We start from the raw sequence: 20,446 nt of genomic DNA on the forward strand, positions 1-20,446 counted from the left end.
AACTGCCATATGACCCAGCAATCCCACTGCTGGGCATACACACCGAGGAAACCAGAATTGAAAGAGACCCATGTACCCCAATGTTCATCCCAGCACTGTTTATAATAGCCAGGACATGGAAGCAACCTAGATATCCATCGACAGATGAATGAATAAGAAAGCTGTGGTACATATACACAATGGACTATTACTCAGCTATTAAAAAGAATGCATTTGAATCAGTTTTAATGAGGTGGATGAAACTGGAGCCTATTTATACAGAGTGAAGTAAGTGAGAAAGAAAAACACCAATACAGTATATTAACACATATATATGGAATTTCAAAAGATGGTGTAATGATGACCCTATATGCGAGACAGCAAAAGAGACACAGAGATAAAGCACAGACTTTTGTACTCTGTGGGAGAAGGCGAGGGTGGGATGATTTGAGAGAACAGCATTGAAACATGTATATTACCATATGTGAAATAGATCGCCAGTCCAGGTTCGATGCATGAGACAGGGCTCTCAGGGCCCGTGCACTGGGACGACCCTGAGGGATGGGATTGGGAGGGAGGTGGGGGGGAGGTTCAGTATGGGGGACACATGTACACCCATGTGTGATTCATGTCAATTGGGCTCCAAAATCACTGCAGATGGTGATTGCAGCTATGAAATTAAAAGATGCTTACTTCTTGGAAGAAAAGTTATGACCAACCTACATAGCATATTGAAAAGCAGAGACTACATTGCCTACAAAGGTCCGTCTAGTCAAGGCTATGGTTTTTCCAGTGGTCATGTATGGATGTGAGAGTTGGACTATGAAGAAAGCTGAGCACCGAAGAATTGATGCTTTTGAACTGTGGTGTTGGAGAAGACTCTTGAGAGTCCCTTGGACTGCAAGGAGATCCAACCGGTCCATTCTAAAGATCAGTCCTGGGTGTTCTTTGGGAGGAATGATGCTAAAGCTGAAACTCCAGTACTTTGGCCACCTCATTCGAAGAGTTGACTCATTGGAAAAGACTCTGATGCTGGGAGGGATTGGGGGCAGGAGAAGGGGATGACAGAGGATGAGATGACTGGATGGCATCACTGACTTGATGGACATGAGTTTGAGTGAACTCCAGGAGATGATGATGGACAGGGAGGCCTGATGTGCTGCAATTCATGGGGTTGCAAAGAGTCGGACACGACTGAGCAACTGAACTGAACTGATGGCAAAAACCACTACAATAGTGTAAAGTAATTAGCCTCCAATTAAAAAATTAATTAATTTAAAAAAATAGCAACACTTTAAAATGCATGTTAGTAACCTTAACATGAAATGCAAAATGTTTCTTAAACTACAAAATAATATTGAGGGATATGAATGTAACTAATGTGTGAATTATGTATGGATATACCTAAGTGGAGAGTCATGTATTCTTTGATATAAAGGCTTAGTATTATGAAGATTTCAGTTTTTTATAAACCAATCTACATATTTAATATAATTTTAATAACTGTCCCAGTGGAATTTCTTTTAAAAGAAAGTTAATTCTGAAATTTGTATAGTCCACTAAATATAAAAGTAGCTAGTAAAATTTTCATTAACAGTACTTGGGAGTAGTCGCCTTACTATATGTGAAAATATCTTTTAAAGCCTAACTAATTAAGATATGATCAATGAACTTTCTAAATCCAATTATTGAACAAACATAAAAGACCTAAAACAGACCTAAGTATCTTTAGAAATGTGGTATTTGATGAGGGAAGCATTTTCAAAAGGAAAAAGTAGTGCACAGTTTGAGGACAACTGACTGATCATTTGCAAAACCATGAGATACAGCATATCAAAAATTTCAGATTTATTAAAGGTAAATGTGAAACTATAAAGTGCTATATGAACATATGAGTGAATATTTTCCATGATCTTGGGATAGAGCTTGTACTTTTCAAAGAATGACCCCCAAAGGCAAAAACCAGAGTAAAAACGGACAGTTTTGATGATCTATACTTTAATAATACTGTAGAAATAAATGAAGAAAACACTTTAAAGGAAAGAAAAACATAAAAAAATAACTTAAATGAGACCCACATATATTCTTAAAAAAAAAAAAAACTATTTGTATTGAGTATAGCCAGTTAACAGTGTTGTGATAGTTTCAGGTGGACTGCAGAGGGACTCAGCCATACATATACATGTATCCACTCTCCCCCAAACTTCCCTCCCATCCAGACTGCCATAGAATGCTGAGCAGAGTTCCCTGTGCTGTACACAGTAGTTCTTCGTGGTTATCCATTTTAAATATAGCAGTGTGCACATGTCCATTCCAAACTCCCTGTCTCTTCCCCCATCCTTCCCCCTGCCCCAGCCACCATAAGCTCATTCTCTAAGTCTGTGAGAGACCCACCTATATTCTTAATACATCACAAAACTTTTTAAATAAATGAGGAAAAAACCCACAAACAGAACTTTTGTATGGCAAAATTGTGTACAGGCTGTCCATAAAAGACCAAATGGAAAACAAATATATGTCCAAAGAAAAGCAAATATAACTAATAATAAAATACTATGTATACTCTCTGAGATGGCAGTTTCATTCCAAGGATTTATATGCTAAAGAACTCATTGATATGCTCTAAGATTTTGTGTAGAAGGATGCATGGGATTGTATTTCTTGTGCATGTGAAAAACTGGGGGAAAATAAAATGCGCTAGTATCAGAGAGATGGGGTTACAGAAATCACAGCACATCCATACAGAGGAAAGATGAAAACACATAAATATTTCTCAATAAGCTGAAAAGTTTCCAAAGCAGGTTATAAAACAATATATAAGGAAAAAAAGATATTTTATTACACACATATACACACAGTAAAGGACATAAGGATTTTACTGTAATCAAGGTTAATTTTAATATTTATCTTTTATTTATCTATAATTTTCTAGGGTCTTTCCTGAGATCCAGTGGTTTAGACTCTGTGTGTCCACTGCAGGGGACATGGATTCTGTCCCTTGTCAGGGAGCTAAGATGCTGCATGGTGTGGCCAAAATAAAAAATGGTATCATATAGTCTTCTAAATTTGCTTCAGAAAGACTGGCCAGAAATATACCAAGACATCATTTTTTTATATTCTTTTGGTAGGTGGCTTTTTACTCCCCTTATTTCTACCCCCCCTTTTTTTCAAAATATTGTTTATATACCAGCTGCACTGAAATATAATTCATGTATCACAAAGTGTACAAATTAAAGTGTACCATTCAGTGGTTTGGAGTGTATTCACATAGTTTTACAACTATATCATTGCAGTTAGTTTTAAAATATATTCGTTATCCCAGAAAGAAATTGCACACCTATTAGCAGTTAGCAGTTACTCCTGTTTCCCCCCAAATCCTAGACAACCACTAATCTACTTGTTTGATCTTATGGAATTGCCTGTTCTGGACATTTCACATAAATAGACTCATGTAATATGTGACTTTCTGTGATGGATTTCTTTCACTTAGCATGGTATTGTCAAGATTTATCCATATTGTAACAGGTGTCAGTATTTTCTTTTTTATTGCCCAATAATATACTAATATCTGAATCTGCCACATTTTGTTTATCCATTCATCCCTTAACAGATATCATGGTTGTTTCCACTTTGGGGCTGTTGTTGCTGTGAACATCTATGTACACATGGACATATGTTAGTGGACATATGTTAGTGGACATATGTTTTCATTTCTTTCGGGTGCACACCTAGGAGTGGAATTTCTGGGGTGTATGGTAGCTCAACGTTTAGCCCTTTGAGGAACTGCCAGATTGTTTTCCAAACCGACTGCACCATTTTACATTCCCACCAGCAGTATTTGACGGTTCGTTTCTCCACATCTCCACCAGCACTTGTTATTGCATTTTAAAAAAATTGTAGCCCATCCTAAGGGATATGAAGTACTCTCATTATGGTAGTGACTTGCATTTCCCTTATGACTAACGATGTTGAGTATCTTTCCATATGCTTACTAACCATTTGTATACTTCCTTTGGAGTAATGTTCACATCCTTTGCCCTTTTGTCAATTGGGGCTATATTTGTCTTTTTATTGATGAGTACTAACCGTCAAAACCATTTTAAAAGATCATCTATTACTTGAGAATATTACCCAAACGTTTGGAAAATAGAGAACATCCAGATATCTGGATGATAATCTGGAGATTACACATCATTTCCCTGTCAGAGGCTTTTGGTCAGGAAAGCATGTGAGAGCTTGATCCTGAATCCTTTCCGTCAGCTGCTGCCAGAGCCCACCCCTGCCTTCCTGTGGTCACCCACAGCCTCCTCCAGATTCTGGTAGTCTGAGCAGTGATGATCACAGCTTCCTTGGCACTGGGGTCCCTACGGCTGCTCGTGGGGTTGTGTCAGAGCCACCTATGCAGATACTCAGCCCCAGTGTTTTAGGTGCCAGCCCTTCCATGGGAAAACTGAGCCCAGCATCCTGAGGAGAACCTTGAGACAGGCACATAAATCAATTTCTTTAAGGAAGTTTGGGTTTACTGAAGAATTTTCTGGATATTTCACGAACACTTACTTGGCTGTCACTCACAACTAAAGATTACCTGCCTACATTAAGACCAAAACTATTTATTTAATAAGTTGCAACTTTCCACTTCATTTCTGCAAAGCCAAATTATGGTAACATAATTTTAGCTGGTGTATTAAAATGCATTCTTACAAAGGAGGCTATTTATACACTTCAGTTCAGTCACTCAGTCATGTCCAGCTCTTTGTGACCCCATGGACTGTAGCACTCCAGGCTTCCCTGTCCATCACCAACTCCCGGAGCTTGCTCAAACTCATGTCCATCTAATTGGTGATGCCATCCAACCATCTCATCCTCTGTCATCCCCTTCTCCTCCTGCCTTCAATCTTTCCCAGCATCAGAATCTTTTCCAATGAGTCAGTTCTTCCCATCAGGTGGCCCAAGTATTGGAGCTTCAGCTTCAGCATCAGTCCTTCCAATGAATATTCAGGACTGATTTCCTTTAGGATTGACTAGTTTGATCTCCTTGCAGTCCAAGGGATTAAGAGTCTTCTCCAATACAACAGTTCAAAAGCATGAATTCTTCAGCACTCAGCTTTCTTTATAGTCCAACTATCACATCCCTACATGACTACTGGAAAAACCATAGCTTTGACTAGATGGACCTTTGTCAGCAAAGTAATGTCTCTACTTTCTAGGTTGGTCTAGATGCTGTCTAGGTCGGTCATAGTTTTTCTTTCAAGGAGCAAGCATCTTCTCATTTCATGGCTCTGGTCACCAACTGGAGTGATTTTGGCGCCCAAGAAAATAAAGTCTGTCACTGTTTTCATAGTTTCCCCATCTATTTGCCACGAAGAGATGGGACCGGATGCCATGATCTTTGATTTTTGAATGTTAAGTTTTAAGTCAGCTTTTTCACTTTCCTGTTTCACTTTTATCAAGAAGTTATTTAATTCCTCTTCACTTTCTGCCATAAGGGTGGTGTCATCTGCATATCTGAGGTTATTGATATTTCTCCCAGAAATCTTGATTTCAGCTTGTCCAGCCCAGCATTTAGCATAATGTACTCTTTATACACTTTATAATATAATATATATTATATATATATATGATGTAGTTTTTATACACTTAAAGGACTTGTATCTTTGGCTCCCATTAAGTCTTCTCCTCTGCACGTCTAGGCTGATGCACCTTCTTTTTTTTTTAATTTTTAAAATAATTACATTTATTTATTTATCGACTGCACCACATAGCATGTGGGATCTTGGTTTCTTGGCCAGAGACTGAACTCAAGCTCCCTGCATTGGAAGGCAGAGTCTTAACTGGACCACTGGAGAATTCCTGATGCAGCTTCTAATTGAGACATTTTATTTTGATGATAAAACAGGGCTTCCCAGGTGGCACTAGTGGTAAAGAACCTGCCTGCTACTGCAAGAGATGTAAGAGCTTTCGATCTCTGGACTGGGGAGATGCTCTGAAAGGAGGGCATGACAACCCACTCCAGTATTCTTGCCTGGAGAATCCCATGGACAGAGGAGTCTGGTGGCCTATAGTTCATGGGGTCGCAAAGAGTTGGACACGACTGAAGTGACTTAGCACACACTCATGCATTTTGTTGATAAAACCACCACCATTTTATTATACTCAGATTCTGTGGGCTAGGGATGGAGACAGGGTGCAATATGGATGACCTGCCTCTGCTCCACAATGTCTGGGGCTCATTGTCTAGAAGCCAAAGAGCATCACTTCCACTTATTTCATTGATCAAAGTAGTCTCAAGGAAATCTAACTTCAAGTCTTGATAGAAGGTACATAAAGAGCATTTGTGACTACTTTTAAAAATATACAAAAGCTCTCACTCAACACTGGTGGGGTGAAGAATGAATCAGCAAATGAACTGTGGTGTCTCTAGGCAGATAGTCTCAGGGATCAGCCAGTAACAGCCTCGCCCTGCAGAATCCCTCCTTCTACAGGGTAGAACAGAAAAACATGATTTTTTCATCCTGACTGGATTCAAGGGTTCTTCTCACCACTCACTGTCTCCTCTGCTTCCTGTTCTGGACTGTAGCATAGTACCCTCATCCTTGTGTGGCAAAGGTGTATCTGAACCCACTGTTCTCTTTGTCCACCAATACACTGTGCATGCGTGCTCAGTCGCCTAATTCATGTCCAAATCTTTGCGACCCCGTGGACTGTGGCCCACCAGGCTCCTCTGTCCATGGGATTTCCCAAGCAAGAATACTGGAGTGGGTTGCCATGCTCTCCTCCAGGGCATCTTCCCAACCCAGGGGATCAGACCTGTGTCTCCTGCATCTCCTGAATTGGCAGGTGGATTCTTTACCACTGAGCCACTGGGGAAGCCCACAAATATACCTGCTACCAGCAATTGAGGAGTAAAGTCAGGGAAGTGAAAAAGAAGCTGACATTTGGGTCTTGGGCTGAGGGAGGTTCCACACCGTCCTCGCATTCAAGCCTCACAGCATGCGATGGACTATATCATTCCCTTTTGGACCTCAGTTTTAATGCAGGCTGAGATGGAGCTTGGCTCAGTGGTGAAGAATCCGCCTGCCAATGCAGGAGATCCAAGAGACGCAGGTTTGATTGCTGGGTCAGGAAGATCCCCTGAAGAAAAAATTGGCAACCCACTCCATAATTTGAAGTGTCCGTATATACTTATTACCCCTTATAACCAAGTGTTTTAGCCAAGTTTTGCAAATTTATACATGAATAATTTGTTTCATCTTCCTTCAGTTCTTCAGCATCTTCCATAGATGCAGATGATAATGTACCATGAAATTATCAAAAGAGGGACTTCTCTGGTGGTTCAGTGGTTAAGACTTCGCCTTCCAGTGCAGGAGGTGCAGGTTCGATCCCTGGTCAGGGAGCTAAGATCCGACAGGCCGCAACGAGCAGTTCGAATGCCTCAACTAAAAAAGATCCTTCATGAAAGATCCTGTGTGCCTCAGGGCCAAAACATAAAATAGAAGCAATAGTGCAACAGATTCAATAAAGACTTTAAAATGGTCCACACCAAAAAATATATATATATTAGAAAAACAAATTATCAAAAGACATCAGGCAGAGAGCTGAGCAGGAAATGAGCAAAGGACTGGTTAATTCATTGACTGACTTCCTAGACCCTGCAGGGTCCACAGTGGACCTACATTTTTGATCATGTAAGTAAAATCATGGACACCTGTACCTCTTTTCAAGTTGCCCTGGACATGCTGCTGACTCTGGCATCTTTCATTTCAGGAATGACTATACCTGAAGAAGATGCCGATGTGGGACAAGGCAGTAAATATTGCCTAGTGGCAATTGGACGACTCCAGGTAAGAAGGAGGTCACTGCCTTTTTAATCTCCAAGGAGGGCTTGCTATTGCAGCGAGCAAGAGTCTGTGGTCTGGATGACTTTTTCCATCTCCCGTGTCCTTAGCATTGTTGGGTTCTGCGTCTCACCTTATGGGAGAAGATGAGGCTGAATTTGGGAGAAGAATGGGGGAACTGTGACCCGCGAGCGGCAGAGTTCTCACTTCAATGAGAGTCTGCGTCAGCCCATCCTGATATGCACCAGTTATTGCAAAGTTGAGCTCTGCTCACGTCACACCCTTTTTTTTTTTTTAATTGAAGTATAGTGAATTATGCTAAAGCTGAAACTCCAGTACTTTGGCCACCTCATGCGAAGAGTTGACTCATTGGAAAAGACTCTGATGCTGGGAGGGGTTGGGGACAAGAGGAGAAGGGGACGACAGAGGATGAGATGGCTGGATGGCATCACTGACTCGATGGACATGAGTCTCAGTGAACTCTGGGAGTTGGTGATGGACAGGGAGACCTGGCGTGCTGCGATTCATGGGGTCGCAAAGAGTCGGACACTACTGAGCGACTGATCTGATCTGATCTGATCTGAGAGTGAATTAACAATTTCATGTTTTTTTCTGCTATACAGCAAAGTGAATCAGCTCTATGTATAGAAATATCCCCTCTTCTTTAGGTTTCCTTCCTGTCACCACAGAGCATTGAGTAGACTTCCTTTTGCTGGACAGTAGGTTCTCATTCAGTTCAGTTCAGTTCAGTTGCTCAGTCGTGTCTGACTCTTTGTGACCCCGTGAATCGCAGCACACCAGGCCTCCCTGTCCATCACCATCTCCCAGAGTTCATGCAAACTCACGTCCATCGAGTCAGTGATGCCATCCAGCCATCTCATCCTCTGTCGTCCCCTTCTCCTCCTGCCCCCAATCCCTCCCAGCATCAGAGTCTTTTCCAATGAGTCAACTCTTCGCATGAGGTGGCTATTTTATACATAGTATTGGGCTTCCCAGGTGGTCGAGAACCCGCCTGCCAATGAGGGAGACACAAGAGATGTGGGTTTGATCCCTGGATGGAGAAGATCTCCTGGAGGAGGGCATGGCAACCCACTCCAATATTCTTGCCTGGAGAATCCCATGGTCAGAGGATCCTGGTGGGCTATAGTCCATAGGGTCATAAAGAGTCAGACATGACTGAAGCCATTTAGCACATCAATAATATATATATGTCAATCCCAATTTCCCAATGCATTCCACCCTACTTGGTGTCCGTAAGTTTGTTGTTTACTTCTGTCTCTGTTTCTGTTTTGCAAGTAAGTTCATCTGTACCACTTTTCTGGATTCTACATATTTGTTTTTTTTCAGTTGCTAAGTCGTGTCCAACTCTTTTGTGACTGCATGGACTGCAGTGCACCAGGCTCCTCTGTCCTTCATTATCTCTCAGAGTTTGTTCAAATTCATATCCATTGAGTTGGTGATGCTATCCAACCATCTTATCCTCTACTGCCCTCTTCTCCTCCTGCCCTCAGCCTTTCTCAGCATCAGGGTCTTTCCAATGAGTTGACTCTTTGCATCAGGTGGCCAAAGTATTGGAGCTTCAGCTTCAGCATCAGTCTTTCCAATGGGTATTCAGGGTTGATTTCCTTTAGGATTGACTGGTTGGATCTCCTTGCTGTCCTAGAGATTCTCAAGAGTCTTCTCCAGCACCACAGTTCGAAAGCATCCACATATAAGTGATATTGTATATATTTTTCCTAATTCTTTTCCTTTGTAGGTTATTACAAGATACCAAATATAGTTCCCTGTACTGTATATACCGTCAGTCCTTGTTGTTTCGCACCCATGTCTAGTCACTGTGAGTGTTTCCCTGTGGTCTGCAGGATAAAGCACCCACTCACCTTACAACCCCGTCTCCTCCCTCCCCTCTCCCATGCCCTATTCCAAAACTACATCATCCACTTTCCACAAGCCTGCCATGCACATGCCCACCATTGTGGACATCCACAGGCTGTTACTTCTGCCTGTTGTTAAAGGAGGCTTCTTAAACAGGAGAACTCCTTTTCTTGTTTACTTCTGTTTCCTCATCCTTCAAGATCCAGTGAAACGACTCCCTTGTCTGCTTAGTCAAAATGAATCACACGCCTCCCTACTCATCCAGCATCGAGTTTATATGTCAGTTAAGTTTCTTTGCTGTTTTCATATAATTAGTTGAGGGTAAGGCCCTTCCTTGCAGACTCCTCAAGGGCAGGAAATGTGTCTTTTTCATCTTTTGAGAATTAGGTATTCTGAATAATGTATTAATGCATAAATCCCACTGGCTTGATGTCTGGCGCACCCAGTAGCCACTAAGTCTTTCTTCCTGTGGCATTGAGGGCCTTCCGGTTACTGAGTGAGGCTGTAGTAGATGTAGTTCAGAGAACACTGATACTGCATGTCTGTGGCTTCCTGGATCTCACTGTTTTCAGACAGATGAATAAGCTTTTTCATTAACACATGATAAGCATTGTTTATTCCTTGCAAACAGGGGAAGAAAGAATACTTGAGTGAATTCAGTTCACAAATGTAGAATTTCCAAACAGTATAATCAGTGCCTTAGACTCGTTTGGGCTTCCTTGGTGGCTCAGTGGTAAAGAATCCACCTGCCAATGCAGGAGAAGCGGGTTCAATCCCTGGTCCTGGAAGATCCCATGGAGAAGGAAATGGCTACCCGCTCCAGTATTCTTGCATGGGAAATCCCATGGACAGAAGAGCATGGTGGACTCTAGTCCATGGGGTCACAAAAGAAGCTCAGAAGTGTAGAGAAAGTGGTCCATTGTTCCAGTTAGTCCAAGATATGACCAGGGCAGTTTCAAACATTTTATTTATTTTTTAAATTAATTTTAAGTCCCTTGGACTGCAAGAAGATCCAACCAGTCCATCCTAAAGGAGATCAGTCCTGGGTGTTCATTGGAAGGACTGATGCTAAAGCTGAAACTCCAATACTTTGGCCAACTCATGCGAAGAGTTGACTCATTGGAAAAGACCCTGATGCTGGGAGGGATTGGGGGCAGAAGGAGGAGGGGACGACAGAGGATGAGATGGCTGGATGGCATCACTGACTCAATGGACATGAGTTTGAGTGAACTCCAGGAGTTGGTGATGGACAGGGAGGCCTGGTGTGCTGCGATTCATGGAGTCGCAAAGAGTCGGACACGACTGAGCGACTGAACTGAACTGAACTGAACTGATAGTTGCTTTCAGGTAACGTTGTGTTAGTTTTGCTGCACAGCAAAGTGAATCAGCTGCACATATATCTCTTCCTTTTTAGATTTCCTTACTATTTAGGTCATCACTGAGCAGTGAGTATCATTTCCTGTGCTATACAGTTCTCATTAGTTATCTATTTTATACGTAGTGTGAATAGTGTATAAGTGTCAGTCCCAGTTTCCCAGTCCATCCCACTCTCCCTTCCCTGCTTTGGTGTCCGTATGTTTGTTCTCTACATCTGTGTCTCTATTTCTGTTTTTCCAGCAAGCACATCTGTACCATTTTTCTAGATTCCACAGATAAACGATATTATATAGTATTTGTTCTTCTCTTTCTGACTTACTTCACTGTGTATAAGTCTCTAGGTTCATCCACCTGTCTAAATGGCACAATTTCATTCCTTTTTACGGCTGAGTAATATTTTGTTGTATACATGTACCATATCTTCTTTATTCATTCCTCTGCTAATGGACATTTAGCTTCCATGTCCCAGCTATCATAAATAGTGCTGCAGTGACCATTGGGATGCATGTATCTTTTTAAAAAATTTATTTTAGTTGGAGGCTAATTACTTTACAATATTGTGGTAGTTTTTGCCATACATTCACATGAATCAGCCATGGGTGTACATGTGTTCCCCATCCTGACCCTCCTTCCCCATCCCGTCCCTCAGGGTCATCTCAGTGCACCAGCCCTGAGCACCCTGTCTCATGCATCAAACATGGACTGGTGATCTATTTCACATATGATAATATTCATGTTTCAATGCTATTCTCTCAAATCATCCCACCCTCGCCTTCTCCCACAGAGTCCAAAAGTCTGTTCTTTACATTTGTGTCTCTTCTGCTGTCTCGCATATAGGGTCATCATTACACCATCTTTCTAAATTCCATATATATGTGTTAATATACTATATTGGTGTTTTTCTTTCTCACTTACTTCACTCTGTATAATAGGCTCCAGTTTCATCCACCTCATTAAAACTGATTCAAATGCATTCTTTTTAATAGCTGAGTAATAGTCCATTGTGTATATGTACCACAGCTTTCTTATTCATTCATCTGTCGATGGACATCTAGGTTGCTTCCATGTCCTGGCTATTATAAACAGTGCTGGGATGAACATTGGGGTACATGGGTCTCTTTCAATTCTGGTTTCCTCGGCGTGTATGCCCAGCGTGGGATTGCTGGGTCATATGGCAGTTCTATTTCCAGTTTTTAAAGGAATCTCCACGCTGTTCTCCATAGTGGCTATACTAGTTTGCATTCCCACCAACAGTGTAAGAGGGTTCCCTTTTCTCCACACTCTCTCCAGCATTTATTGCTTGTAGACTTTTGGATAGCAGCCATTCTGACTGGCGTGAGATGGTACCTCATTGTGGTTTTGATTTGCATTTCTCTGATAATGAGTGGTGTTGAACATCTTTTCATGTGTTTGTTAGCCATCTGTATGTCTTCTTTGGAGAAATGTCTGCTTAGTTCTTTGGCCCATTTTTTGATTGGGTCATTTATTTTTCTGGAATTGAGCTGCAGGAGTTGCTTGTATATTTTTTATAATAATTCTTTGTCACTTGCTTCATTTGCTATTATTTTCTCCCATTCTGAAGGCTGTCTTTTCACCTTGCTTATAGTTTCCTTCATAGTGCAAAATCTTTTAAGTTTAATTAGGTTCCATTTGTTTATTTGTGCTTTTATTTCCATTACTCTGGGAGGTGAGTCATAGAGGATCCTGCTATGATTTACGTCAGAGAGTGTTTTGCCTATGTTTTCCTCTAGGAATTTTGTAGTTTCTGGTCTTACATTTAGATCTTTAATCCATTTTGAGTTTATTTTTGTGTATGGTGTTAGAAAGTGTTCTAGTTTCATTCTTTGACAAGTGGTTGACCAATTTTCCCAGCACCACTTGTTAAAAAGATTGTCTTTTCTCCATTGTGTATTCTTGCCTCCTTTGTCAAAGATAAGGTTTCCATAGGTGTGTGGATTTATCTCTTGGGCTTTCTATTTTGTTCCATTGATCTATGTTTCTGTCTTTGTGCCAGTACCATACTGTCTCCATGGCTGTTTCTTTGTAGTATAGTCTGAAGTCAGGCAGGTTGATTCCTCCAGTTCCATTCTTCTTTCTCAAGATTGCTTTGGCTATTTGAGGTGTTTTGTGTTTCCATACAAATAGTGAAATTATTTGTTCTAGTTCTCTGAAAAATACTGTTAGTAGCTTGATAGGTATTGCATTAAATCTATAGATAGCTTTGAGTAGTATATTCTTTTCACTATATTGATTCTTCCGATCCCTGATATTTCTCCATCTATTTGTGTCATCTTTGATTTCATTCATCAGTGTTTTATAGTTTTCTGTATATATGTCTTTTGTTTCTTTAGGTAGATTTATTCCTAAGTATTTTATTCTTTTCGTTGCAACGGTGAATGGAATTGTTTCCTTACTTTCTCTTTCTGTTTTCTCGTTGTTAGTGTATAGGAATGCAAGGGATTTCTGTGTATTAATTTTATATCCTGAGACTTTACTGTATTCATTGATTAGCTATAGTAATTTTCTGGTGGAGTCTTTAGGGTTTGCAAACGGTGAGAGTTTTACTTCTTCTTTTCCAATCTGGATTCCTTTTATTTCTTTCTCTTCTCTGATTGCCGTGGCTAAAACTTCCAAAACTGTGTTGAATAGTAGTGGTGCGAGTGGGCATCCTTGTTTTGTTCCTGACTTTAGGGGAAATGCTTTCAATTTTTCACCATTGAGGATAATGTTTGCTGTGGGTTTATCATATATGGCTTTTATTATGTTGAGGTATGTTCCTTCTATGCCTGCTTTCTGGAGGATTTTTATCATAAATGGATGTTGAATTTTGTCAAAGGCTTTCTCTGCATCTGTTGAGATAATCATATGGTTTTTAATCTTTCAATTTGTTAATGCATTGTATCACATTGGTTGATTTGTGAATATCAAAGAATCCTTGCATCCCTGGGATAAAGCCCACTTGGTCATGATGTATGATCTTTTTAATATGTTGTTGGATTCTGTTTGCTAGAATTTTAAGGATTTTTGCATCTATGTTCATCAGTGATATTGGCCTGTAGTTTTCTTTTTTTGTGGCATCTTTGTCTGATTTTGATATTAGGTGATTGTGGCCTCATAGAATGAGTTTGGAAGTTTACCTTCCTCTGCAATTTTCTGCAAGAGTTTGAGTAGGATAGGTGTTAGCTCTTCTCTAAACTTTTGGTAGAATTCAGCTGTGAAGCTATCAGGTCCTGGGCTTTTGTTTGTTGGAAGATTTCTGATTACAGTTTCGATTTCTGTGCTTGTGATGGGTCTGTTAAGAGTTTCTATTTCTTCCTGGTTCAGTTTTGGGAAGTTTTACTTTTCTAAGAATTTGTCCATTTCTTCCAAGTTGTCCATTTTATTGGCATATTGTTGCTGATAGTAGTCTCTTATGATCCTTTGTATTTCTGTGTTGTCTGTTGTGATTTCTCCATTTTCATTTCTAATTTTGTTGATTTGATCATTTTCCCTTTTTTTCCTGATGAGTCTGGCTAATGGTTTGTCTATTTTATTTATCTTCTCAAAGAGAACTGGCTTTTAGCTTTGTTGATTTTGGCTATGATCTACTTTGTTTCTTTTGCATTTATTTCTGCCCTAATTTTAATGATTTCTTTCCTTCTACTGACCCTGGGGTGCTTCATTTCTTCCTTTTCTAGTGCTTTAGGTGTAGAGTTAGGTTATTTATTTCTTTCCTGTTTCTTGAGGTAGGCTTGTATTGCTATGAACCTTCCCCTTGATGTGATGTGATGTGATGTGAAGTAGCTCAGTCATGTCCGACTCTTTGCGACCCCGTGGACTGTAGCCCACCAGGCCCCTCCATCCGTGGGATTCTCCAGGCAAGAATACTGGAGTGGGTTGCCATTTCTGAATCCCATAGGTTTGGGGCTGTGTTTTCATTTTCATTCGTTTCTATGCATATTTTTATTTCTTTTTTTATTTCTTCTGTGATTTGTTGGTTACTCAGAAATGTGTTGTTTAGCCTCCTAATGTTTGTATTTTTAATAGTCTTTTTCCTGTTCAGTTCAGTTCAGTCACTCAGTCGTGTCCGACTCTTTGTGACCCCATGAATTGCAGCACGCCAGGCCTCCCTGTCCATCACCAACTCCTGGAGTTCACTCAAACTCATGTCCATCGAGTCTGTGATGCGTCCAGCCATCCCATCCTCTGTCATCCCCTTCTCCTCCTGCCCCCAATCCCTCCCAGCATCAGGGTCTTTTCCAATGAGTCAACTCTTCGCATGAGGTGGCCAAACCATTGGAGTTTCAGCGTTAGTATCAGTCCTTCCAATGAGCACCCAGGACTGATCTCCTTTAGAATGGACTGGTTGGATCTCCTTGCAGTCCAAGGGACTCTCAAGAGTCTTCTCCAACACCACAGTTCAAAAGCATCAATTCTTTGGTGCTCAGCTTTCTTCACAGTCCAACTCTCACGTCCACACATGACCACTGGAAAAGCCATAGCCTTGACTAGATGGACCTTTGTTGGCAAAGTAATGTCTCTTCTTTTTAATATGCTATCTAGGTTGGTCATAACTTTCCTTCCAAGGAGTAAGCGTCTTTTAATTTCATGGCTGCAATCACTATCTGCAGTGATTTTGAAGCCAAAAAAAATAAAGTCTGACACTGTTTCCACTGTTCCCCCTCTATTTGCCATGAAGTGATGGGACCAGATGCCATGATCTTAGTTTTCTGAATGTTGAGCTTTAAGCCAACTTTTTCACTCTCCTCTTTCACTTTCGTCAAGAGGCTTTTTAGTTCCTCTTCACTTTCTGCAATAAGGGTGGTGTCATCTGCATATCTGAGGTTATTGATATTTCTCCCAGCAATCTTGATTCCAGCTTGTGCTTCTTCCAGCCCAGAGTTTCCTGTAGTTGACATCTAATCTTACCGTGTTGTGATCAGAAATGATGCTTGAGATGATTTCAACTTTTCTGAATTTACCAAGGCTAGATTTATGGCCCAAGATGTGATCTATCCTGGAGAAGGTTCCGTGTGAACCTGAGAAAAAGGTGAAATTCATTGTTTTAGGGTGAAATGTCCTATAGATATCAATTAGGTCTAGCTGGTCCACTGTATCATTTAAAGTTTGTGTTTCCTTGCTAATTTTCTGTTTAGTTGATCTATCCATAGGTGTGGGTGGGGTATTAAAGTCTCCCACTATTATTGTGTTACTGTTAATTTTCCCTTTCATACTTGTTAGCATTTGCCTTACATATTGTGGTGCTCCTATGTTGAGTGCATATATATTTATAATTGTTATATCTTCTTCTTTGATTGATCCTTTGATCATTATGTAGTGTCCTTCTTTGTCTCTTTTCACGGCCTTTATTTCAAAGTCTATTTTATCTGATATGAGTATTGCTACTCCTGCTTTCTTTTGGTCTCCATTTGCATGAAATATCTTTTTCCAGCCCTTCACTTTCAGTCTATATGTGTCCCTTGGTTTGAGGTGGGTCTCTTGTAGACAGCATATATAGGGGTCTTGTTTTTGTATCCATTCAGCCAGTCTTTGTCTTTTGGTTGGGGCATTCAACCCATTTACATTTAAGGTAATTATTGATAAATATGATCCTATTGCCATTTGCTTTGTTGTTTTGGGTTCGAGTTTATAAACCTTTCCTGGGTTTCCTGTCTAGAGAAGATCCTTTAGTATTTGTTGATGAGCTGGTTTGGTGGTGCTGAATTCTCTCAGCTTTTGCTTGTCTGTAAAGCTTTTGATTTCTCCTTCATATTTGAATGAGATCCTTGCTGGGTACAGTAATCAGGGTTGTAGGTTTTTCTCTTTCATCGCTTTAAGTATGTCCTGCCATTCCCTTCTGGCCTGAAGAGTTTCTATTGAAAGATCAGCTGTTATCCTTATGGGGATCCCCTTGTGAGTTATTTGTTGTTTTTCCCTTGCTGCTTTTAATATTTGTTCTTTGTGTTTGATCTTTGTTAATTTGATTAATATGTGTCTTGGGGTGTTTCGCCTTGGGTTTATCCTATTTGGGACTCTCTGGGTTTCTTGGACTTGGGTGGCTATTTCCTTCCCCATTTTAGGGAAGTTTTCAACTATTATCTCCTCAAGTTATTTTCTCATGGACTTTCTTTTTGTCTTCTTCTTCTGGGACTCCTAAGATTCGAATGTTGGGGTGTTTAACATTGTCCCAGAGGTCTCTGAGGTTGTCCTCATTTCTTTTAACTCTTTTTTCTTTTTTCTTCTCTGCTTCATTTATTTCCACCATTCTATCTTCCACCTCACTTATCCTATCTTTTGCCTCAGTTATTCTACTGTTGGTTCCCTCCAGAGTGCTTTTGATCTCAGTTATTGTATTATTCATTATTGATTGACTCTTTTTTATTTCTTCTAGGTCCTTGTTAAACTTTTTTTGCATCTTCTCAATCCTTGTCTCTAGACTATTTATCTGTAACTCCATTTTGTTTTCAAGATTTTGGATCATTTTTATTATCATTATTCTGAATTCTTTTTCAGGTAGACTCCCTCTCTCCTCCTCTTCTGTTTGGTTTGGTGGGCTTTTATCATGTCCCTTTACCTGCTGAATATTTCTCTGCCTTTTCATCTTGTTTAGGTTGCTGTGTTTGGGGTGGCCTTTCTATATGCTGGAAGTTTGTGGTTGCTCTTTATTGTGGAAGTTGCTCCCTGTGGGTGGGGTTGGACGAGTGGCTTGTCAAGGCTTCCTGGTTAGGGAAGCTTGCATTGGTGTTCTAGTGGGTGGAGCTGGATCTCTTCTCTCTGGAGTGCAGTGAAGTGTCCAGTAGTGAGTGTTGAGGTAGTCAATGGGTTTGGTGTGACTTTTGGCTGTCTGTATTTTTGTGCTCAGGGTTAAGTTCCTGTGTTGTTGGAGAGTTAGCTTGGTATGTCTTGCTCTGAAACTTGTTGGCTCTTGGGTGGAACTTGGTTTCAGTGTAGGATGAGCTTTTGTTGATAAATGTTCCCTGGAGTCAGGAGTTTTCTGGTGTTCTCAAGTTTTGGATTTAAGCCTCCTGCCTCTGGCTTTCAGTTATTCTTACAGTAACCTCAAGACTTCTCCATCCATATAGCACCAATGACAAAACATCTAGGTTAATGGTGAAAAGATTTTCCACAGTGAGGGACACCCAGAGAGGTTCACAGAGTTACGTAAAGAAGAGAAGAGGGAGAAGGGTGATAGAGGTGAGCAGGAGGAGAAGAGGGGGAATCAAAACAGGAGTGAGCAATCTAGCCAGTAATTAATTCCCTATTTGCTCTCCACTGTATGTATCTTTTGAATTATGGTTTTCTCAGGGTATATGCCCAGGAGTGGGATTCCTGGGTCATACGGTAGTTTTATTTTTAGTTTTTTTAAGGAACCTCCCTACTGTTCGCACCAATTTACATTCCCACCAACAATGGAGGAGGGTTCCCTTTTCTCCACACCCTCTCCTGCATGTATTGTCAAACATTTTGAACTCATTGTACTCATGACCTGGAAGGATCTGTGAAATTAAATCCACGTGGATTGTTCTCTAACTCAGTCTCCATCACCGTCTCTGTCCTGTTAAAACTTCCTCCCTGTGGATTTCTCCATTCCAGGTGACCAGCTCTCCTGTGTGCATGGACATGAGTGGGATGTCGGTGCCTACGGAATTCTTATCACGGCATAACTCTGATGGGATCATCACGTTTGTGGACCCAAGATGCATTAGTGTGATTGGCTACCAGCCTCAGGTAGGTGGTTTTGAGCTCAGGGAGTAGGCTAGAGATTTAGTTTCATTTAAAATGCACCTGGGCTTCCCTGGTAGCTCAGATGGTAAAGAATCTGCCTGCAATGCAGGACACCTGGGTTCAATCCCTGGGTTAGGAAGATCCCCTGGAGAAGGGCATGGCAACCCAATCCAGTATTCTTCCCTGGAGAATCCCATGGAGAGGAGCCTGGCAGACAATAGACCACGGGGTCACAAAGAGTCGGACACGACTGATCGATTAACAGTTTCACTTTTAAAATGCACCTACCTCATTTGTTCAGGATATAATACAGTGATGATACAGGGAAACACAGCATAAAAATCCATCTCCTTGCCTGGGTAATGGCCTTCCAAAGCAAAAAAGGTTATTGTATGCGACTGCACTGCTTAAAATTAACTCTCCATTTTTTGTGCTAACCATTTTGTTTAATCTAGCTCTAGATTTTTCTCAAACTAGAATTAAGATGTTCTATGAAAAAGAGACTCTCTTATCAATTAATTTTGATGAATACCAAACAGGAAATCTCCTTAGAAACTTTAAAAGTATATTCATGTGAAAGACCCTGAAATGTCTTAAAGATGTTCCCTGAATTTTGTCTCACCATTTGTTTCTCAAATGTATATGGATCCTCTTTTTACAGGAGGCACATTTTCAAGGTCTTTTTTTAAGAAAGTGGAAAAATACAAAAGTCACAAGAAATACCAAAAGTCAGGAGAGATTGTTCCAAATTAAGATAAACCAAAGAGATAAAATAACAGTATTCAATGTAAAAGCCTTCCTTGTGTCCTCAGCCTGAAGATGTATAGCTATAAAGGACAACTGGGAGACAAGTGAGGAAATGTTAATATGTTAGGTGATTTTATCAAATTGATCTTTTAAGGTATAATATGGTACATTATGGATTTGTAAGAAAATGTCATTTATATGGGGCTTCCCTGCTAGCACAGATGCTAAAAATTCTGCCTGCAATGCAGGAGACCCTGGTTCAATTCCCTGGGTCAGGAAGATCCCCTGGAGAAGGGAATAGCAATCTACTCTACTGTTCTTGCCTAGAAAATTCCATGAACAGACCATGGGGTCGCAAAGAGACACATATTTCATATATCAGGAGTGTCGTGATTCCTACTAATTGTTTTCAAATGATTCAACAAAAAATTAAATATATAAATATATTTTAAATGTATTTTAAAATAATATATATAAATATATTTTAGATATATGTGTGCATAGGTATGATATTTCATTTGTATTTACTTTTTATGTTTCACTTATACATTTATATTTGCATATATGTGAAAGAAAGAGAAAAATGCAAATGTGGCAAAATACTGACAGTGGATGAATCCAGTTAAAACGACCCACAGGTGTGAATTACACTACCCTTTCAACTTTTCTGTAGATTTAAATTTCTTCCAATATAAAAAGCATTTGAACAAAAAGGAAAGAAGAAAAAGAATCTTTGTTCTGAGAAACAGAGTTTGGGTGACATTGACGGGTTTTTTTTTAATTACATGTCTATTTTATAACTAGAAACAGACTAAATTGAAATATGGGAACCATTCATTGAATTCTTCATCTCTAGACTGATGTAAACCTCAGAATACTGGGATGGAATGAAGGGGGAAATTAATCTCTTTCCAAATTCACTGTGACCT

At 40.3% G+C, this 20,446-nt stretch overlaps 1 protein-coding gene across 5 annotated transcripts in view; it reads left to right on the forward strand.

Annotated features, from left to right (window-relative positions):
- The window catches only part of ARNT2 (aryl-hydrocarbon receptor nuclear translocator 2), a 204,353-nt gene that overhangs the window by 143,331 nt on the left and 40,576 nt on the right, over positions 1-20,446 (forward strand). For all 5 annotated transcript variants that reach the window (XM_010843232.1, XM_010843230.1, XM_010843231.1 and 2 more), the window contains exons 9-10: positions 7,744-7,820; positions 18,639-18,773. In XM_010843232.1, coding sequence (XP_010841534.1) covers positions 7,744-7,820; positions 18,639-18,773 — 212 coding nt within the window. The remainder of the gene's footprint in view (positions 1-7,743; positions 7,821-18,638; positions 18,774-20,446) is intronic.

The sequence above is a fragment of the Bison bison genome, unplaced genomic scaffold (assembly GCF_000754665.1).
Source record: "Bison bison bison isolate TAMUID 2011002044 unplaced genomic scaffold, Bison_UMD1.0 scf7180017864181, whole genome shotgun sequence".
Taxonomy (NCBI): domain Eukaryota; kingdom Metazoa; phylum Chordata; class Mammalia; order Artiodactyla; family Bovidae; genus Bison; species Bison bison.